This window comes from Myxocyprinus asiaticus, chromosome 1, assembly GCF_019703515.2.
Source record: "Myxocyprinus asiaticus isolate MX2 ecotype Aquarium Trade chromosome 1, UBuf_Myxa_2, whole genome shotgun sequence".
NCBI lineage: Eukaryota > Metazoa > Chordata > Actinopteri > Cypriniformes > Catostomidae > Myxocyprinus > Myxocyprinus asiaticus.
This window is the reverse complement of record NC_059344.1, coordinates 61,414,378-61,434,578: the sequence shown is the minus strand read 5'-3', so window position 1 is coordinate 61,434,578 and position 20,201 is coordinate 61,414,378. Positions and strand designations below refer to the sequence as shown.

General features: G+C 37.4%; 1 protein-coding gene across 4 annotated transcripts in view; it reads right to left on the bottom strand.

The window, feature by feature from the left end:
- The window catches only part of ano1a (anoctamin 1, calcium activated chloride channel a), a 79,965-nt gene that overhangs the window by 5,138 nt on the left and 54,626 nt on the right, over positions 1-20,201 (bottom strand). For all 4 annotated transcript variants that reach the window (XM_051702423.1, XM_051702440.1, XM_051702433.1 and 1 more), the window contains 8 exons: positions 18,092-18,174; positions 13,880-13,948; positions 11,716-11,790; positions 10,135-10,336; positions 9,917-10,028; positions 7,669-7,726; positions 7,354-7,454; positions 4,950-5,086 (listed from right to left, as the gene is read on the bottom strand). In XM_051702423.1, the coding sequence (XP_051558383.1) occupies positions 4,950-5,086; positions 7,354-7,454; positions 7,669-7,726; positions 9,917-10,028; positions 10,135-10,336; positions 11,716-11,790; positions 13,880-13,948; positions 18,092-18,174 (837 nt within the window). The remainder of the gene's footprint in view (positions 1-4,949; positions 5,087-7,353; positions 7,455-7,668; positions 7,727-9,916; positions 10,029-10,134; positions 10,337-11,715; positions 11,791-13,879; positions 13,949-18,091; positions 18,175-20,201) is intronic.

Below are 20,201 nucleotides of genomic sequence, written 5' to 3'. Positions count from 1 at the left end.
CGAGCATTCATCTTGCGAATCTCCGCTCTCTCCTTAACAAAACGGATGAACTGCATCTCCTCACCCGCACAAACAAGGACTTTTCAACCTCTGCTGCCTTGTGCTTCACAGAAACCTGGCTGAGTGAAGCCACTACGGACAGCGCGTTACATCTGCCGGGCTTTCAGCCGTTCAGAGCAGATCGCATCACGGAGTTAACGGGGGAAACGAGAGGCAGTAGAACATGCTTTTATATCAATGAAAGTTGGTGTACAGATGTTACAACGTTAAAGAAGATGTGCTGTCCTAATTTGGAAGCGCTCTTTATTAACTGTAAGCCCTTCTACTCGCCACAGGAGTTTTCCTCGTTTATTCTGATGAGTGTGTATATCGCGCCAAACGCGTGTGTGAACAGCGCTGCAACAGCTGACTGATCAAATTTTAACAAAGCAATCCTCACACGTGAACTGCCCAAATACAAACAGCACATTACATGCCCAACCAGAGACAGAAATATACTGGATCATTGCTACACAACAATAAAGGATGCATATTGCTCTGTTCCTAGAGCAGATTTGGGACTATCTGATCACTGTCTGGTTCATCTTCTTCCAACCTACAGACAGAAATTAAAATCTGCTAAGCCTGTAGTAAGGACTGTAAAAAGATGGACCAATGAAGCAGAGCTGGAACTACAAGCCTGCTTTGACTGCACTGATTGGAGTGTTTTTGAGGCTGCAGCCACAGACCTGGACAAGCTCACAGATACTGCTACATCATATATAAGTTTTTGTGAGGATATGTGCATTCCTATTAGGACCTATTTAACATTTAACAACGACAAACCATGGTTTACAATGGAGCTCAGGCAGCTTCGTCAGGCCAAAGAGGATGCTTACAGAGTTGGGGATAAAGTCTTGTACAATCATGCCAGGAACACACTGAATAAGGGAATCAGAGTGGCTAAAAGAAGATTCCATTGTGAAAAAGGCCCAGCAGAGGTTGTACTTCCTTCACCAGTTGAGGAAGTTCAACCTGCCACAGGTGCTGCTGATACAGTTTTACTCAGCAGTCATTGAGTCTGTCCTCTGCACTTCAGTAACTGTCTGGTTTGGTTCAGCTACGAAATCAGACATCAGAAGACTACAAAGGACAGTTTGGACTGCTGAGAGGATTATTGGTTGCCCCCTGCCCCCTCTTCAAGAACTATACACTTCCAGAGTGAGGAAAAAGGCTGGAAAAATCACTCTGGACCCCACTCACCATGCCCACTTCATTTTTGAACTGTTGCCTTCTGGCCGACGCTTCAGAGCTCTGAGCACCAGAACCATCAGGCACAGGAACAGTTTTTTCCCCCAGGCTATCCATCTCATGAACAGTTAAAACTGCCCCTTTGAGCAATAATTAATGTGCAATACACAGCTTAGTCTTTTTATATTATCCAACACATCCTACCTCTTCTGCCATTACATTCCCTTGCACTGTACATAACCGATTTGTATTTAGATTTGCGCTACGTATGTGTATGTGTGTGTGTGTGTGTGTGTGTATGTATGTATATATATATATATATATATATATATATATATATATATATATATATATACACACACACACACATACACACACACATATATACACACACACACACACATATATATATATATGTGTGTGTGTGTGTGTAGTGTGTATATATATTATATATATATATATGTGTGTGTGTGTGTATGTGTATATGTATGTATATGTGTATGTGTATATATGTATATATATATGTGTGTGTGTGTGTGTGTATGTATATATATATATATATATATAGTCTATTGTGTATTCTATATATACTTTTTTCTTTTCAATATTTATCTATTTTTTATTCAATTTTTATTGTTTTTTAAAAGTCTTTTTGCTGTTTTTGTATTGTTGTACACTGGAAGCTCCTGTCACCAAGACAAATTCCTTGTATGTGTAAGCATACTTGGCAATAAAGCTCATTCTGATTCTGATTCTAAAGAACTGAAAGGATATTAAACGAGACATTAATAGATTGCGTGGATCTCGTCTTTGGACACACACGGAACGAGTCAAATCAAACTTTTTACTCTCAACAAGCAATGAAAAGATCTTTGTGCGGAATGTTTTTGCCACTATACTACTCAGTCTCAAAAGTGAATAGTGACTGAGGCTGTCATTCAGCCTAACATCTCCTCTTGTGTTCCACCAAAGCAAACAACATGAAGGTGAGTAAATGATATTTTGCAAGAACTATTCCTTTAACACATTAAAATGAAAAACACAAATAACAAATCGCCCACAGAGTAATTCACAGAGATTGAATCATGTAATCACCCTCAGGGCAAAGCGGTATCTCCTTTTCTGTCCTTCCGGTTTGTCTTTTTGAAATGGTTCGTGTTTGCTCATGCTTCTAGCTAAAACCGTTGGTGTTGCTAGTTAAGGGTCTCAGAAGTACAGGTTTTTCCAGGAACAGATAGGGAGAAAAGGCTTGGGATAGATAGAAGAATGGATGGAGGATGGTTGATGAGGGGGTGGGCTGTTATTAATGAATGCAAGCCAGAACTAAAGCTCATAATCTCACGCTGCTCTGCCAACACCCCCTCTGGACCCATAATGCCTCTCTCTTGGCAAAAGGGGCCAGCCCACGCTGAAGCACAGATGAGGTGAGATAAGAGGAGGGGCCAACAACTTCATATATACTCCAGCAGCTCCTTCAGAGAACGGACGTGCATTTACCCTTTTTACCATGCACACTGTCTGGGCTTGGATAATAACTTTAAACAGAGCGGGCTCGGATAAATGATTTGTAAATCTGTCCAACTGCGAATTAAATCTGTCCATACAGAATAAATCGATCCAACTGAATTTAGGTACTTTAATTATGGACAGTGAACAGTTTATAATATAAACATTTTATAATTGTATAAAATGAATCGTTCTAGTCTTGGATGCTGATTGGTCAATTCAGCGTTCCAGCTGTGCTAATATACAATATATTGATAACACCTGTTCATCTAGCTACTATGTATGTTCCTAAGCAGCACCCATAGTGAATCATTATTTTTGTTGCGTGGTAAATGTTCTGTTTATTCTATTTTTTTATTATCTCTGTCTTGCTGTATTGTTTGTGCACTGGATGCTTCTGTCACCAAGACAAATTCCTTGTATGTGTAAGCATACTTGGCAATAAAGCTCATTCTGATTCTGATTATTTCTGGGGTTATATTAAATATAGCAGAAGGATCCACTAAATGAATCTGATTAGTAAAATAACATTTTAATTCCAATTTGTGTACTCACAGTTGTATTTTTTCGTAAATGTAAAATACTTTCTCGTATCCCAGCTTAATATGCACAGTAACTATAAGTCAGCCATTAATAGGTTGATTCTCCCTAAATATGTAAATGAAACATGTCAAGAAACATGTCCAGAAAATGTCCTGGTCCTATTTTACACCCATATCAAAAGAAACACATAAATTATAATTTGCACATAGAAAATGAAGCCTTTTTTTTAAAGGGTCATTAAGATGTTTTACATTGTGACATTATTTTCATGACAGTTACGCACATTTTACCCTCAAATTCTCATTACCTCAGTGCAATAAAAGGTGGTCATTATGACATTCTCATTACTGCAACAATAAAAAAATTATATATTATTTAAATTGCAGTATTTATACTTCATAGTTGTTCTCCCATGGTTCTGCATTTCATTTTTGCTTATTTTAATAATAAAAATAAATAATGATAATTTTACCACAGCATCTGTTTAACTATGTTACGGTAATGAGAATCATCACTGACAACAAAAGTAAAATATCCGGATGCATTACGGTAATGAAAATAAAGGGGTAAAATAATGCCATAACGCAAATGCAAAAAAAATTTAAAATCTTAATGGTCCTAAATGTAGGCTTCCTTTCCTTTGTGCATAATTTAATGTACAAAAAAAATTGTATCGATTTGGGGTAAAATATGACCAGGACATTTTCTTGACAAGTTTCGTGAGAATCACCCAAACACTGGCGCTATTAAATTCTTTGTATTTTAAAAAAAAATCCACTGCTTATTTGAGCATCCCAGTCAGCCCAACATGGTAACATTGACTGAAACAATTACGTGAGTTTGAGGCGGGACTATCTGTTCGACCAACTGCAGAGAGGGGGAGTGTTCAGGAAAGCGCTTAGAAAAAAAAAAAAAACGCTATGTGAGCAATTCCTTTTGGTGCCACTAAAGATGCAAAATTGTACACTTACCTTTAAAGGGTTCATGATATGCCTTTTTTATCATTATTTTAATATGTTATTCGAGGTTCACTAATAGTATTAAAAAAGGTTTTTGCACAAAGGTGTTTTGATCATTTTCAGAAACGTTCAGTTTTGGTGCCGCTTCTCCTTTAAGACTTGACAGTACTGGGCGGGGCTAAGTAAGTGATAAGGTAAAGAAGCCTTTATTGTGTTGTTGTGGAGGTGGTCAGATGCAAATGTCTACAACAGTGTGACATCACAATGTGGAGGAAGAGAACGAGTTGTTTCGGCAGCTTGGTTTCAACAAATGTTCTTTTTGCAGTGAGGAGGAAGTTTTGAGTTCTGAAACTTTCAGTATGTTTTTATGTACAAAGACCTCTTATATGTCAAAAGATCAAGGAAAATTTGATTACTCATGTCATGACCCCTTTACCTTCTCATTATGTTGTATACATAAAAGCAATAAGGTACGAGAGGCCGTGCTAGCTGTATTGTGATAATAGTCACGGCTGAAGGGGTTGCAGTGCGTCATGCCTAACAATGCCTGTCGTACTTTATGGATTAAACTGGAAATTGTCATTACAATAGATGTTTACTGATGCCATGTTTCTACATGACAGCAGTGGACGAAGCTAACAGGACTAGGAGACAATACAAACAAATGTTTTTGTGTGTGTGTGTGTGGGTGCGCAGTGTGTAGTGACTCACTCATTTCCATATACTCTGGGTTGAGTCCCACAAAGGGTCCAAGGAAGTGGTCCTTCTCATGGCGATGAAGCATTTTGTTCAACTCTTCCTGCTGCTTCGAGTCCATCTTGCATTTCCGGATCAGTTTCTTCAGTTTCCTGCGACACAGATACATAAATAATCACTGTGGATTTAGCATATAACTAATGGGGTCATTTCTGTTTTGCAGAACATTTTTATGTTCCCATCATAAAATATTAAATGCAGAAATTTTAAAGATGGAAATCAAGTGAACATGTGGTGAATTTTAAATACTTTCACTTCTTTGATTTGAGCAGATTATGCCACTTTTGAAAATGTCTCCAGGTGCTATGCATACTTTTAACATGAAAAACTGGCAATTTATTAAGATATTCCAGATGTGTCATTATTTTTTTCTGTTTCAAACAATACATGTTTTCTGGGGAATATTGTTTTAATTTACAATCAATTTATAGGGTTTTCCTGTGTCCTCAATTTCAATTTCAATCCCTGTTAGTATTTTGTAATATTCATTAAACTAGCAAATGCAGGTCCTTATTGACAGTTCTATCATTTTGGTGGGAAAACAACAGCACAAACATCAATTTTAGAAAAGAACTTGATTAATTCAGTGATGTTTTGTGGTATTATGTCTCACTCTGAAACATTCCTTCCTGTAAAAAAAAATTAGCAAAAATACGTGGGTGTTTCTTCAACTTCATGCACTTTCGTGTCCCAGGGGTGGATTTTTATTGAAACAAACAGAGTTCGCCAGGTCTCCTAAGCAACCAAATTGGCCCGGTTGCTAGGGAGGGTAGAGTCACATGGGGTAACCTCCTCGTGGTCGCTATAATGTGGTTCGTTTTCGGTGGGGCGTGTGGTGAGTTGTGTGTGGATGCCGCGGAAAACAGCGTGAAGCCTCCACACGCGCTATGTCTCCGCGGTAACGCGCTCAACAAGCCACGTGATAAAATGCGTGGATTGACGGTCTTAGATGCGGAGGCAACTGAGATTCGTCCTCTGCCACCCAGATTGAGGCGAGTCACTACGCCACCACGAGGACTTTGAGCGCATTGGGAATTCCAAATTGGGGAGAAAAAACCAACAACAAAAAACAACCAGATTTAAACCTTGTTCTTGTTGTTATATGAAGGTCCCATTAAAACTGAATAGGAACATTTTTACAAGGTCTCATCATTTATTTTTGTTATATAAAAGTATAGATTTTACTGTTTTAGCCTTGTCCCAGACCCAGACCTTCAAAATTAAACTATGAAAATTAATTATAAAAATACTAATTGGTACATTTTTATTATATGACGTTCTAAACAAATAATTAAACAAACCATTTCAATATTTACTGTAAGAAAATTATTTCTATAATTTTTTTTTTTAATTACGACTGTCCCACAGTCATTTCCACCACAAAATAAATACTAATTAAAAAAACAAACAAAAAAAACAATTATATATATATAATATATAATTATTATATATATATATGCATCACTTTTAAAGGGATGGTTCACCCCAGAATGAAAATTCTCTCATTATTTACCCACCCCTATGCCATTCGAGATTTGTATGACTTTCTTTCATCTGCTGAACTCAAATAAAGATTTTTAGATGAATTTCCCAGCTCTTTTGGTCCATACAATGTAAATGAATGGGTGCCAAAATTTAGAAGATCCAAAAATCACATTAGTTAGCATAAAAGTAATCCATGAGACTCCAGTGGTTAAATCCATGTCTTCTGAAGCGATATGATAGGTGTGGGTGAGAAACAGATCAATATTTAAGTCCTTTTATTTACTATAAATTCTCCTCCCTGCTCAGTCAATCTCCACTTTAACTTTTACATTCTTCTTCTTGTGTAATTCACATTCTTCATGCATATCACCCCATACTGGGCAGGAAGTATTTCTAGCAAAAAAATACTTAAATATTGATCTGTTTCTCACCCACACCTATCATATCACTTCTGAAGACATGGATTAAAACACTGGAGTTGTATGGATTACTTTTATGCCTTTATGTGCTTTCTGGAGCGTCAAAATTTTGCCACCCATTCACTTGCATTGTGTGGCCCTACAGAGCTGAAATATTCTTCTAAAATCATATTTTGTGCTCTGCAGAAGAAAGAAAGTCATACACATCTGGGATGGCATGAGGGTGAGTAAATGATGAGAGAATTTTCATTTCTGGCTGAACCATCACTTTGCAGGCCAACACTCTAGTTTGAAAAACAAAAGACAATTATTCTCTAAATGAACCACATCAAGAAAAGGTTCCCATTACCTGAACAGTGAGATCAGGCTATTATTGCATCATTTACATTGCTGTGGGCATAATGGTTTGCAAATATGTCTGTATGTACTGTATGCTTGGGTACATGTGTACTCACGGAATGCCAATCTCAAATAGGTTGTTCTGGATGAGCTGTTTACCAAGCATGGTGATGCAGAGCTGAATACACAATTCCATCAGACAGCCGGCATGGGCACACTGCAGAGAGAGAATTCAGTTAGATACAGTGGATTCGACTGGCTACACACCTCCAAATGTGTTAGTCATCAGGGCTGAGGTAACTAGGACAATCTGTGAAGTTACGTTTTCATGGATGATGTGGGGTGACCACGAGAATGGTGCGTGGTTAAGAATGGATTTTGTTTACACGCAACCAAAAGTAGGGCATTTTTGATAAAAAACTGATAAGTACCTCTTCCATCCGGTAAGACCCCAAGACGTAGATATAGTTGCCTGGACGTCCAATGAGCCTGGAGGCATTAAGTAGAGGAAGGTCAATCACTGCACAAATGAAAGTGGATATTTACATAACAGGTCTTATAGGGTTTTTCACATTTCACCCCAAAACCAAAAAATATATATATATTGCATAAAGGCAATGTAGTCTTTTACTTATCTTCCTATTAGGCCCCTTAGAGTTTTTCCATTCAGGGCAATTAAGCACATTTTACCCTACAATCTTTATTTACTCTATTATTGTTTTGCTTTATTTTTTTAAAATTAAACTCAATTAATTTTTAAAGGCAGTACAAAAGTTACGATGATGTATATTTAAAATTTGTATATTCATCTTTTTTCATGTTACTGTAATACAAATGATACTGTATATTTTGCAATACAGTATTGAGAATTCAGGCATAAAATGAGCTCAGTTGTCCTGCAATAATGTCACAATGCAAACAATCTTAAGGCTCATAGTAGTAGATATTTTTATTTATGCAAAATATAATTTATTTTTCTTATTTTCTTTTCATTTTTGGGGTAAAACCTGATCTGATCACCTCTTCGTGAGATTCGACCATTTACATTTAGACACTTTGTGAGTTTTTACTTAAAGGAATAGTTCACCCAGAAATGAAAATTCTCTCATCATTTACTCACCCTCATGCCATCCAAGACGTGTTTAAGTTTCTTTCTTCAGCAGAACACAAAGAAGATTTTTAGAAGAATATCTCAGCTCTGTGGGTCCATACAATGCAAGTGGATGGTGATCAGACCTTTGAAGGTCCAAAAGTGACATAAAGGCAGCATAAAAGTAATCCATACAACTCCAGTGGTTAAATCCATGTCTTCTGAAGTGATATTATAGGTTTGGGTGAGAAACAGATAAATCTTAAAGTCCTTTTTTACTGAAAATCAACACTTTCATTTCCACATTCTGGTGTGGAAGTGACTTTCACATTCAGCCACCCATTAGTCAGGGCTGGTCAAAGGTGGAGATTAATAGTAAAAAAGGACTTAAATATCTATCTGTTTCTCACCCACACCTCTCATATTTCTTCAGAAGACATGGATTAAACCACTGGAGTCATATGGATTACTTTTATGCTGTCTTTATGTCCTTTTTTGGACCTTCTGTGTTCTGGCCACCATTCACTTGCATTGTATGGACCTACAGAGCTGAAATATTCTTCTAAAAATCATAATTTGTGTTCTGCAGAAGAAAGAAAGTCATTCACTTCTGGGATGGCATTAGTGTGAGTAAACGATGAGAGAGTTTTCATTTTTGGGTGAACTATTACTTTAATTGTTAGCTAGCAAAATGCAAGACCACCTAAGGAGGTGATGGGAACCTGCTAATTGTAAATGCACGTGGTTTTTCAGGCCACATATGTGAACTTTACTCCTCCCAAACTCAACTACATCAGCATACAGAATTTTGGGAGTCCAAAAAAAAAAAAAAAAAAAAAAGGCTTTTCAACACAATCATTGGAGCAATTTTAGCCGCCTCCTTTTTCTACTAGCCACATGTAGTGCAGTAAAATGTCGCTGCCTGTCATTAGTCTCATCACAGAAGAGAACTGCACACAGCACAGCAATAGTAGATTGCATTTATAACTTAATTTATATATTCTGCAGAGATACATTTATGTGGTCAAGTGTAACTGGAATGTGCATACCCAAATGGATAGCAATCCAATTGATCTAGATGCATGAAGTGACAAAGTGGAAATAGACCCATAGAGAAAGCATCATAATGGGGGAGTGTGGGGAGCACAAATAATGCAACAGCAAACACTGTAGCTTTACATTACATTACATTTATGCATTTGGCAGACGCTTTTATCCAAAGCGAATTACAGTGTACTTATTACAGGGACAATACCCCCGGAGCAACCTGGAGTTAAGTGCCTTGCTCAAGGACACAGTGGTGGTGGCTGTGGGGATCGAACCAGCAATCCGATTACCAGTTATGTGCTTTAGCCCACTACGCCACCACCACACACGTATGTTCTGTTCCAAACTTAAGTGAGCTACCCACCAAGACAGCATTTTAGTCATCAAAGGCAGCAGACAGCAAGTCAGTTCACTAGGTTTTAGAAGTGCTCTCATCTCTCTCACGCGGCTCAATATGGGAAGTACTATTGCAGACTCGTTAATAACCAAGTATGATGCATTCAGTTACAGTTTCAGTGACATGCTGGTACCAATGCTCTCACCGGCCTCTGAAGAATGCCAGGTACACAATGGGGGTAAATGCGTTCGCAAACTTTAGGATGAACGTCTTGAAGATCAGCCTCTCCTCGAAACTTTTGTCTGTTTTTGGCACCTCTGATGGGTTGAAAACATCGGTGAGTAGTAGTACTAGAGTAATCAAAGCTTTGCGCAAAACTGCTAACAAACTGAATGCTTTAAAAGAAAAAACAAGCAGACATACCGAGAATAGTGAGCCAGCGTGCGATTGCTCCATAGATCTCATCCATGATGATGATGATGATGAGGTTGATGACAGCCGCAGTGGTTTTAACGGTGGCCCGTACGTTCGAGCGAAACGTGGACGTTGAGCTCATGTGCAGAGCGGTCTTGATGGAGATCCTATACAGCACCACGCCAAACACGATGGCCAACGTCACACAGATCTACACAGCACACACACTTTAAGAAAAGTAACTCTAAACATATAGGCCCTGTTTACACCTAGTATTAATATCCATCTCGGGGGATCTGATAAAAAGTGGACAGCGCTAAATAGAGGTGTATTGCAGCATCACACAAGAGGAAAAGTTTCCCAATACCACTATAGAAATACTCTAATCGCAGGTGTATTTGTCACCCATGCATGACTAATTTATTATGTAGACGAAAGTGCACAACATTTAGCCTATTTTTAAAATGTATGCATTTCAATTTCATAACGAAATTCCATCAACAAAATCAATGTAATCAAACTTGAAAAAAACAAAAAACTAATTTAAATAAAAGATTACTCAACATCTCACCATGGCGGCCCCTATGAGTGGAAGTCACCTTCATGTAGCATTCTACAGCAATAAGCTGTAAAATCACTGTAATGCGTAGACTCGAGAGCCTTATTGCTTATATAAAACGGTAGCAACAACAATAGATAAAAGCCTTTTCAATAAATAGTTACATTTATTATTATTTGTATGATAATATTCTATCAATGTAGTACTGTATTTATTTATATTATTATAAATTTATTAATAGACATTATTTATTAATATATTAATATTTGATTAATTTTACTAGTTATTATTTTATGAATTAGCACAATTGTATTAATTTTAAAATGTATAATTATTAACTATTAATTACAATTATTATTATTATTATTATTATTATTATTATTTATTAATTGGAATAAACAACTGTTCTACCAAGTAATTTAGTTCATTTTCCTAATAGTAGAAGTTCACAGTTGCTAAGCAATCTAACAACTTAGCACATTAATATAATGCTGTAATGTGTGCATTTAGTCATTTTACCACGGCTTTGAACATGGCTCATCCAATCAGAATATTGTTCAGAAAGTAATTTCTTTAGGTGCAAAACTTGAATCTCATTCAATGCACCAAAACTACAAAACAAAGTGCTTCAGAGAGTCAAAATGCCTTTTTTTGTTGTCATTATTAAAATCCAATGCATGGCTTTATACCATGATAGAGAAAAATTAAGAATAAAAGGTTTGCACATCCAACCCGAGTTGGGCGCAGGTGTAAGACACAATGCAATCACCATAGAAAGAATGTTAAGTGTCCGCACACTGATGTATTGCTCCAAAAATACTTCATTGGCTTACACTTGCTTGCAACATTTCGACCATTAGGTCTTCCTCAGCGAAAAAAAAAGAAAAGAAGCCTGACGAAGACCTAATGGTTGAAACGTTGCAAGCAAGTGTAAGCCAATGAAGTATTTTTGGAGCAATAAATCAGTGTGCGGGCACTAAACATTATTTTATTATATCATGATATGATCATAGGATTTTACCAGGTCTTACCAGAAAAATCATCATGATGATAATGGTCATATACGCTGGCATTCTGTCTTTGCACGTCAGCTTCTCTTTTCCTGTCTATAACAAAACATGAATTCACAAAAATGAGAACGAAGTATAATCCAGACACACCCTAACACATACTGTACATCTTCCAAATGAACTAAAAACAGGAGCTTGGTTGACCTCAGCTGTGTAGACACAGGCCTCCAGCATCCCTTTGGCCTCAGAAGGGACAGACAGGGTCAAACTAAGCAAGCAAATACAAGCCCCTGGACATGGCTCACAGCTGTGCAGTCACATCAAATTTCAGTAGACTGCAACTGGGTCAACGTCTACTGAGAATAATACACATTAATCCAGACTACATTATGATTGCTGTCCTGCCATGTATAAGTAAACAAGCAAAATTCATGCAAGAATCAGCTTTGTCTGTACTTTGCCAAGCATTGCAAATAAAGGCTTATTCTCGCTTAGCCAGATTTGTTACTTTCAGGATTAAATCTAGCCTACCTTGCAGCTTAAGGCTAGTATTCAAAGTGTTCTCTATTGACAACAAGCCTGTACAGACGCGTTTGACGCTTTCTTTCTTCTGCAAATGTGCAGATGACATGCACAGTAGCGCAAGGTTAAGGCTAGGGTATACTTTGTTTTTCTCCGTGCCAGTCTGTCTTGCGCACGGTCAAGCTCTTTGCCTTTCAAAGTGTACTCTTGATTGTGAGCCCCTACAAACTCGTTCAACACATGCGCACTACAACTGCTTTGTGATACCCTTTTTAGCTCAGTCGACGGCAGGCATCAGGCTCTCTTAAAGCATCCGTCTGATGCATATGTTCATACAGTAGACCGACGATAGGCTATATTAAATATAATACAGAGGGAACACAAGAACACATCCTGTGAGAACAGGATAGATTGGCACAATCAATTTGGAAAATGGATTACTGCCGACTGTAGGCTTATTTTCAGCGATATGGGATTAAATCAAACAATATATGGACTTCTAAAGCCCTTTTTGTATTGTCTAATTAATGCTTTAATAATTAAAATATATATTTAGAATTATAAATAAATATCTTTATTTTATTTATTGTGCAATAGTTATATTGAATTCTCTTTATTTGGGGGCCTATCTCAGCAAATATAGATTCTATGCGAATAATTGCGATTAATCTGATTAATTAATCGGCATGTCATGTAATTAAGTCGATTAAATATTTAATCGATTGACTGCCCTAGTAAAAACTTTATCACAACCTTTTCAGTGGGCGCAACAGTGCCCGCCTACTTTTTCAGCCATCTGGGTTCCAGAAGTATTTTTCCCATTACATTTTTCCATTGATTTCACATTAAATCCTCCATAGAAGAATTGTAAGCCATGAACCAAACCAACCAGCTCTGAGGTGAATCACAATATTCCAGTCTTTGATTTAAAGCAAAGAAGTATTTCAAAATCAGACAAAAAGACAAAAGTACAAGTGCACTTAAGTGTACTTAAGGTCTGTAATGAGGCAATAAACTTCAAACCCATGAAACATTGCGAATTATGTAATTGAAATAAAAATGATGGAACAATAAACTATTGATTTCTGAAGGTATAGAAGCAATATATAAAATTTTACTCCACAATACTTTAGATAATTCCAAATAAATAAGCAGTTGGAGAGTGTAGGAAGACTGACTCAATTGTGCCATTCAGAGTACGTCATGGAAGTGATTGGTCACTGCAGATATTTAAAGGTTTATAAGTTATCGTTAAAAATAATTTGTCTATGGAAAAAATGTATGGGATGTTTACTTCCGGAGCCCGACTGTTGCGCTCCATTCCATAAAGCCAGCGCATTCAATTTTGAGCTTGCAATTGTAAGAAAGTCCTTGCCGTTTTTGTGCGCGACATGCAGCAGATGGCCAGAGGGCCTCCCAGAGCTCCACAAACATAGACCTTTAGTTAAGCACTTGTACAATACTTCACACAAGAAAGAATGTTTGAAGACGACTTTGAAAATAACATTTTTAGAAAACAGAATTTGTACTAAAATGCAACTGTAAGGTTAGGAAGGAAAAATAAGCAATCTGATTTAATGGGACTGAAAAAAATGTTGAGTGCAACATTAAGCAGATGGTCAGAGTTCCAGCCGTGGCAGTGCCATCTGAAGCTGAGACCCACCTGTGTGGACTGCTGTTTCTTCCTGGTCTTCTTCATGACATGGAACTCGTAATCCGCTCTGGGATGACTCTGGGAAACATGCAGGAAGTGATTCACAATGCACACCAGATTCAAACTCACTCTTTTATATACAAGTTAAAAAATGAAATACAGTCGAAGCAGCCATGTGCATGGTCAGTCAACGGAAAAATACATTCGGGTAATAGCAACACATTGACATTCAGTGGAATTATCATCCTTAAAACAAATCCCTTTCACATTCAGCAGTTTCAGGTTTTATTATCTTTCCTCCTGCTTATTGTATCCACCCAAACAGTAGCAAGCTCGTAAAGAGCAAATGTGACTGCTAAAAGGAAAGTGAGCAGCTTTTGACCTGTAAGTCCAGAGGAGAGAACACGAGTCTCTGGCGACGTTCACACATCAGCAGAACACGGTTGTCAGTCCTTTGAGTGCTACAGTAAATATGTTCAGTTTAAAAAATAAAACACAATTTTTAAAAACTAAGTAGTTCTATACTTAAGTGTAGGTTGTGTTAGTATTGTGGCAAAGTTTTTGTTTAGTGTGCAAAGGGACAGAGGATAGCTGTCACACTTCTTTGTCCAGTGAATATTTCTCAGGGTAAGTTTCTTTCTGAAATTCCATATCTGTATATGCACTTACCTTAAAGTCTTGGCTACAAAAAAGCTAGTAAACATTTTCATTGCCCAGAAAAAAAGAAACGGTACATTCAACACCTGTTGTCCTTCTGTGACAACATGCCCATCAGCATACTGATGTCCAGTGCTTCGGTATCAAGTTGACATATTGATAACATATTATATTTTAATATTTTAGCAATACATTTTAAGTAATATATATATATATATATATATATATATATATATATAAATTAATGATATCTGTCTTTCTACAGTATCAATAACACCAAATACAGACTCAGTTCAGTCTTTTTCACTCATGTATGTGCAAGCATGCAAGAAAAGTGCTCACAACACACGATTGCGGCTGTGTGTCTGGTCTACATTCCTGTTTTGGTGAGATATTGGAAACTGTGTTGAGTTGATCCAGCCAGATGCAATAAGTGCCAAATATTTAGATATACACCCTGAAAGCAATGAGTAATATTTTCAAATGTGCTCCAGGAATTTGCAAACTTTAAGTCATGAGCCAGGACATTTGCGTTTTTTAAGACACGATGCCTTAAACCTCGCAAATTTTGCCAAATCCAAGGGGGAAAAAATACTCAAAGTGCCTGTTTTTGGCAATTTACAGCCTGCTATCTTCTAAACTAACCTAAAACACCTGACAAATCAATAAAAGGTTATAAAACTGTCCACAATGTGCCTCAAACTACAGAAAGACGAAATGGACAATATAGTGTCTTTTTAAATCACATAGTGTAATAACAGCACACAATTTCTGATCTTAAAGCGTACTGAAGCTGAGACAAAAATTTGTGGGATTTTTTAGCTTTAGTTTCAGTAATATTTAAAGACTTTCTATAAATGATGTGCACAGATGTAACATTTAAACTTTTATTATAAAGTGTATTATACACACTGGCGGCCAAAAGTTTGGAATAATGTAAAGGTTTTGCTCTTATGGAAAGAAATTGGTACTTTTATTCACCAAAGTGGCATTCAACTGATCACAGTGTATAGTCAGGACATTAATAATGTGAAAAATTACTATTACAATTTTGAAAAATGTTCAGAACTTCTTAAACGACTTCAAAGAGTTCTCATCAAAAAATCCTCCATGTGCAGCAATGACAGCTTTGCAGATCCTTGGCATTCTAGCTGTCAGTTTGTCCAGATACTCAGGTGACATTTCACCCCACACTTCCTGTAGCACTTGCCATAGATGTGGCTGTCTTGTCGGGCACTTCTCACGCACCTTACAGTCTAGCTGATCCCACAAAAGCTCAATGGGGTTAAGATCCATAACACTCTTTTCCAATTATCTGTTGTCCAATGTCTGTGTTTCTTTGCCCACTCTAACCTTTTCTTTTTGATTTTCTGTTTCAAAAGTGGCTTTTTCTTTGCAATTCTTCCCATAAGTCCTGCACCCCTGAGTCTTCTCTTTACTGTTGTACATGAAACTGGTGTTCAGCGGGTAGAATTCAATGAAGCTGTCAGCTGAGGACATGTGAGGTGTCTATTTCTCAAACTAGAGACTCTGATGTACTTATCCTATTGTTTAGTTACAACTGGCCTTCCACATCGCTTTCTTTTTTGCCATTTTTGACCTAATATTGACCTTAAGACATGCCAGTCTATTGCATACTGTGGCAACTCAAAAACAAACACAAATACAATGTTAAGCTTCATTTAATGAACCAAATATCTTTCAACTGTGTTTGATATAATGGCAAATGATTTTCTAGAACCAAATTAGCAATTTAGCATGATTACTCAAGGATTAGGTGTTGGAGTGATGGCTGCTGGAAATGGGGCCTGTCTAGATTTGATCAAAAATGACTTTTTTCAAATAGTGATGGTGCTGTTTTTTTACATCAGTATTGTCCTGACTATACTTTGTGATCAGCTGAATGCCACGTTGGTGAATTAACGTACCAATTTCCTTCCGAAACAGCAAAATCTGTACATTATTCCAAACTTTTGGCCGCCAGGTATATATTATAAGTATTAATAATTCAGGTTGCCCCGAATATACACTGACCCTAGAACCGCCCCTGCTTTGACTGATAAATTTACGGCATTTAAAACATGTGACAACCTCCTCCAATAAAAATAAGACAACTTGCCCCGACAGAACACAGTTTAACCTTTCGATAAAAATTTGCCTTCATGAATAGTTGACTCTTGCTGAATGTATGCCAGTGTGGTTTGATTACATTCACTCGTTCATCAAACAGCAATTACAAAATATGGTGATATTGACATTTTAGTTTGGAGGAGAAAATTTTCAAAAATGTTTCTTATTTAAGAGGTTTTGAACCAGATGTTTGAAACCAACATACAAAACCTCTGCTAGAGAAAACACATTTGTGTAATTCGACTTTTGACTTCAAAAATTATAGTTACTGAGGTTTAGCCCATGTGACAACTTCCCTGGGTGACAACTAGCTCCGGTCTCCCCCTATATAGTCAGATCAGTCAGATCACCCTGTACTGTATTTTCACTGTATGGAAAAGAGCAGCCTTGACATTTTGTTAATAACTCCAAGGGACAAAGTCATAACGAGTTTTAAATGACATGAGGGTGTGTATATAATGAAAACATTTTCCAGCCTGGTCTCATGAACATTACATGACTGTGGCAAAATTACTCATTTGGCTGCAGTTTTCCAGGTAAATGTCCAGCAGGGGGCGCCACAAGCAAGTGAAATGGTGACGCAATCAGATGAGGATTTTAAGATGAATATTGGTTTAATGAGTAAAACGTACCTCACTAACCTAAAACTTTAACCTAAACTTAACCAATAGTGATCTAAAATCAAATGAGAGGTGGACACAAAACAAACATCCTTACCCTTAACCAGCGCCTAAACCTAACCGATCAGTTATGATAAAACTTTCCGGTATTATGGAAGTCGCTTTAGTCACTGTCACTATAGTTACAAGTTATTCACTGCAGTCGTAGGTTAGAGAAAGGGCTTTACTTCGGTTACTCGCATATGTAGACTATTCTTTGATCTGCTCCTGTAAGCTGTTGTATGGATACTACAATTCGAGAGTCACACCTGTTATCAAATACTATTGTCATTCCCAAACACTGGCTGTGTGAACGCAGCCTCCCAGATCTCCACAAAAACAGATCAATAGATAGAGACGTGCTGGTGGAATACTGTACACAAGCAAGAATGTGACACATGTTTGAAGATGACTTTGAAGATAATATGAAGAATTCGTTAGTACTAAAATGCAACTGTAAGGTTAGGAAGGAAATCAGTTCTGTTAATATTGTCGAAATGAACCAATTCCAAACCTTTTGCTTCCCCTATACAAAAAAAAAAAAAAAAAAAAAAAAAAAAACAGTGAAAAAACACAGTTTGATTTAATGGCACTGAATCAATAGTAATAAAAAAACATCTTCAATTCTTCACACACTCAAGCCGCAGGATAATGTCAGTACAAAGAAAATAACAGCGCACGCCTACAAAACACACATACACCCACATCATTATCTTATCATCATCCATGTCTTCCTTTTGACAGTTTCCTTGATTAACATGGGTGTGTGACTAACCTCTCCGTCTTCGAAGCCGGTGAGATCCCAAACGTAATTGAGTCTCATCTGTCTTCTCTTCCAGTGCTCCATGAACATGGTGGCTATGTGATACGGAGCAGAAAACTTCATCAACACACCAACATTTATACATACTGATCGGTTGAGCACTGATCAGGGTGGTTTAACAGTTAATGTAAATACAAATGACATCTGCAGTTTCACAAAGGCTTGTTAAAATAATGACAGCAACAATGCATATGCAAAGAACACACTTGTTCTCTAATCTTAGGTTCAGCAAAGAACTCTGCTTATCTAGAAACATTTTTCTCGAGTTGGCTGTATGTTTCTTTGGCGATCGTAGGGTTCAAAAATCAGTGTCTGCATTGTAAACCTGGGATTCAAAAATCAAATTTAAACCTGGAAATAAACAAAGTTTTTAGGATTTCGAACATTTTAAAACAAAGAAACATTATGTTGTAAAATGAAAAAGACATTTGTAAGATTCTGTACTGCTTCCAAGTCATTTTTAAAATTAAGCAAATGTGCTTCTTTTGAAGCACACAAGATGCTTTTTGAAATGTTTTTTAACCATGCTGGACAACATGGATCATCAGGTTTTGCACAAACTTGTGAAGTCCATAGCCGCTTTTCCACCATCGGGCCGAACAGTTCTCATCGCAAAATCATACCGTTCCATACTGATCCGGGTCAGCTGGAGTGGTTAAGGTTTCTTTTCCCACTGTGGTACGTAACAGAAAGTCTTTTAGTGAAGCCATGAGAGGTAAACATTGGAGCGAGCAGGGGCGGGTTTACGATTTCTGAGGCCCCAAGCGACTGACCAACCAGGGGCCTCATTTCGAAAATTTCACTTAAATTACAGAAAATTGATTTTAAATCATAATTTTAAATTCATCCTATCAGCCATTGTAGCCAGGTTTATCAAGCGCTGAAACTTTGCTTGGTGCAGAATAATCTGGAATAATGTTAAACATTGTAACAGTCGCCTCTTTGCAACCTGAACCTGTTCAAAAATCTTTGTGACACCTACTCTAAAAACAATCTAGACATAGCGCAACGAATGAAACAGAACGCAGGTGTCTCGACATGCGTTTTTGAGACCTGATGTTATTTTTAACATGACACAGTGTCTAAAAATGTGCCGGTCCTGCATGAGACACTGAAGAAACAGCGAGACACGGTGCAGCAGTCAAGCACATTCATCCAAAGCATTTACATAGTTAAACAATGGAAAAACAGAGCAGATGCATGCAAAAATGCATTTGGTGCGAACGGCCCCTAACTCTTGGGCAAAACAAGTTCTGAAGTCCTGTATATTTTTTCATAAATTACAAACCCGAACCCAAAGTCCTACTTGAAAAACTGCTCCGAACCCGGCGGAACTCTAACTTGAACTACTCTAAGAGCACTGACAACAGCGTATTCGCACGTGTACCCAGAACATCATGTCACCCCTCTGGGGCGGGGGCCCCCCAGACGTCCAGGGCCCCATGCAATTGTGTGGTTTGCGTGGTGGTTAAAACAGCTACTGGGAGCGAGTGCGGTGCGCAATGAAGGATGATTCCAGTTTTTAGGACAGCTTTATTTCCCTGGTTTTACTTTGCAAACAAACAGCAAAGACACGGACCATACTGCAAAAAAGGAAAGTAAAGAGAAAAAGGCACAAGGTTTACCATAATTTGCTGAGGGCTTGTTTACCACTGGACACAAACATACAGAAAGGTAAAAGTTCTCAGACAAGATAAAAAGGATATTATTGACAAAATGTTCTGAAAGTATTATAAGAAAATAGTGTATGAAAATGTATTGATGTATTTTTATTTTATATTAGTTATTAATCTACATCCCTGATGCAAAAGGTGTGTAGAAATATAGGCTACAATAATTATTAAACCATCATAAACAAATTATGAAGATACACTAAATGAGTTGCCACATACTAAAGCCATTCTACCAGCACGGTTAAGTACTGTTTGCTGACCGTGCTGAGAATTCCGGGAATGAGAATGGTTTATAATCGTGCCGTGTCGAACCGTGCTCAAGTGGAAATGCTACTGTAACCATTCCGTACCGAGCTCAGAACCGTTCAGCCCGATGCTGGAAAAGCGGC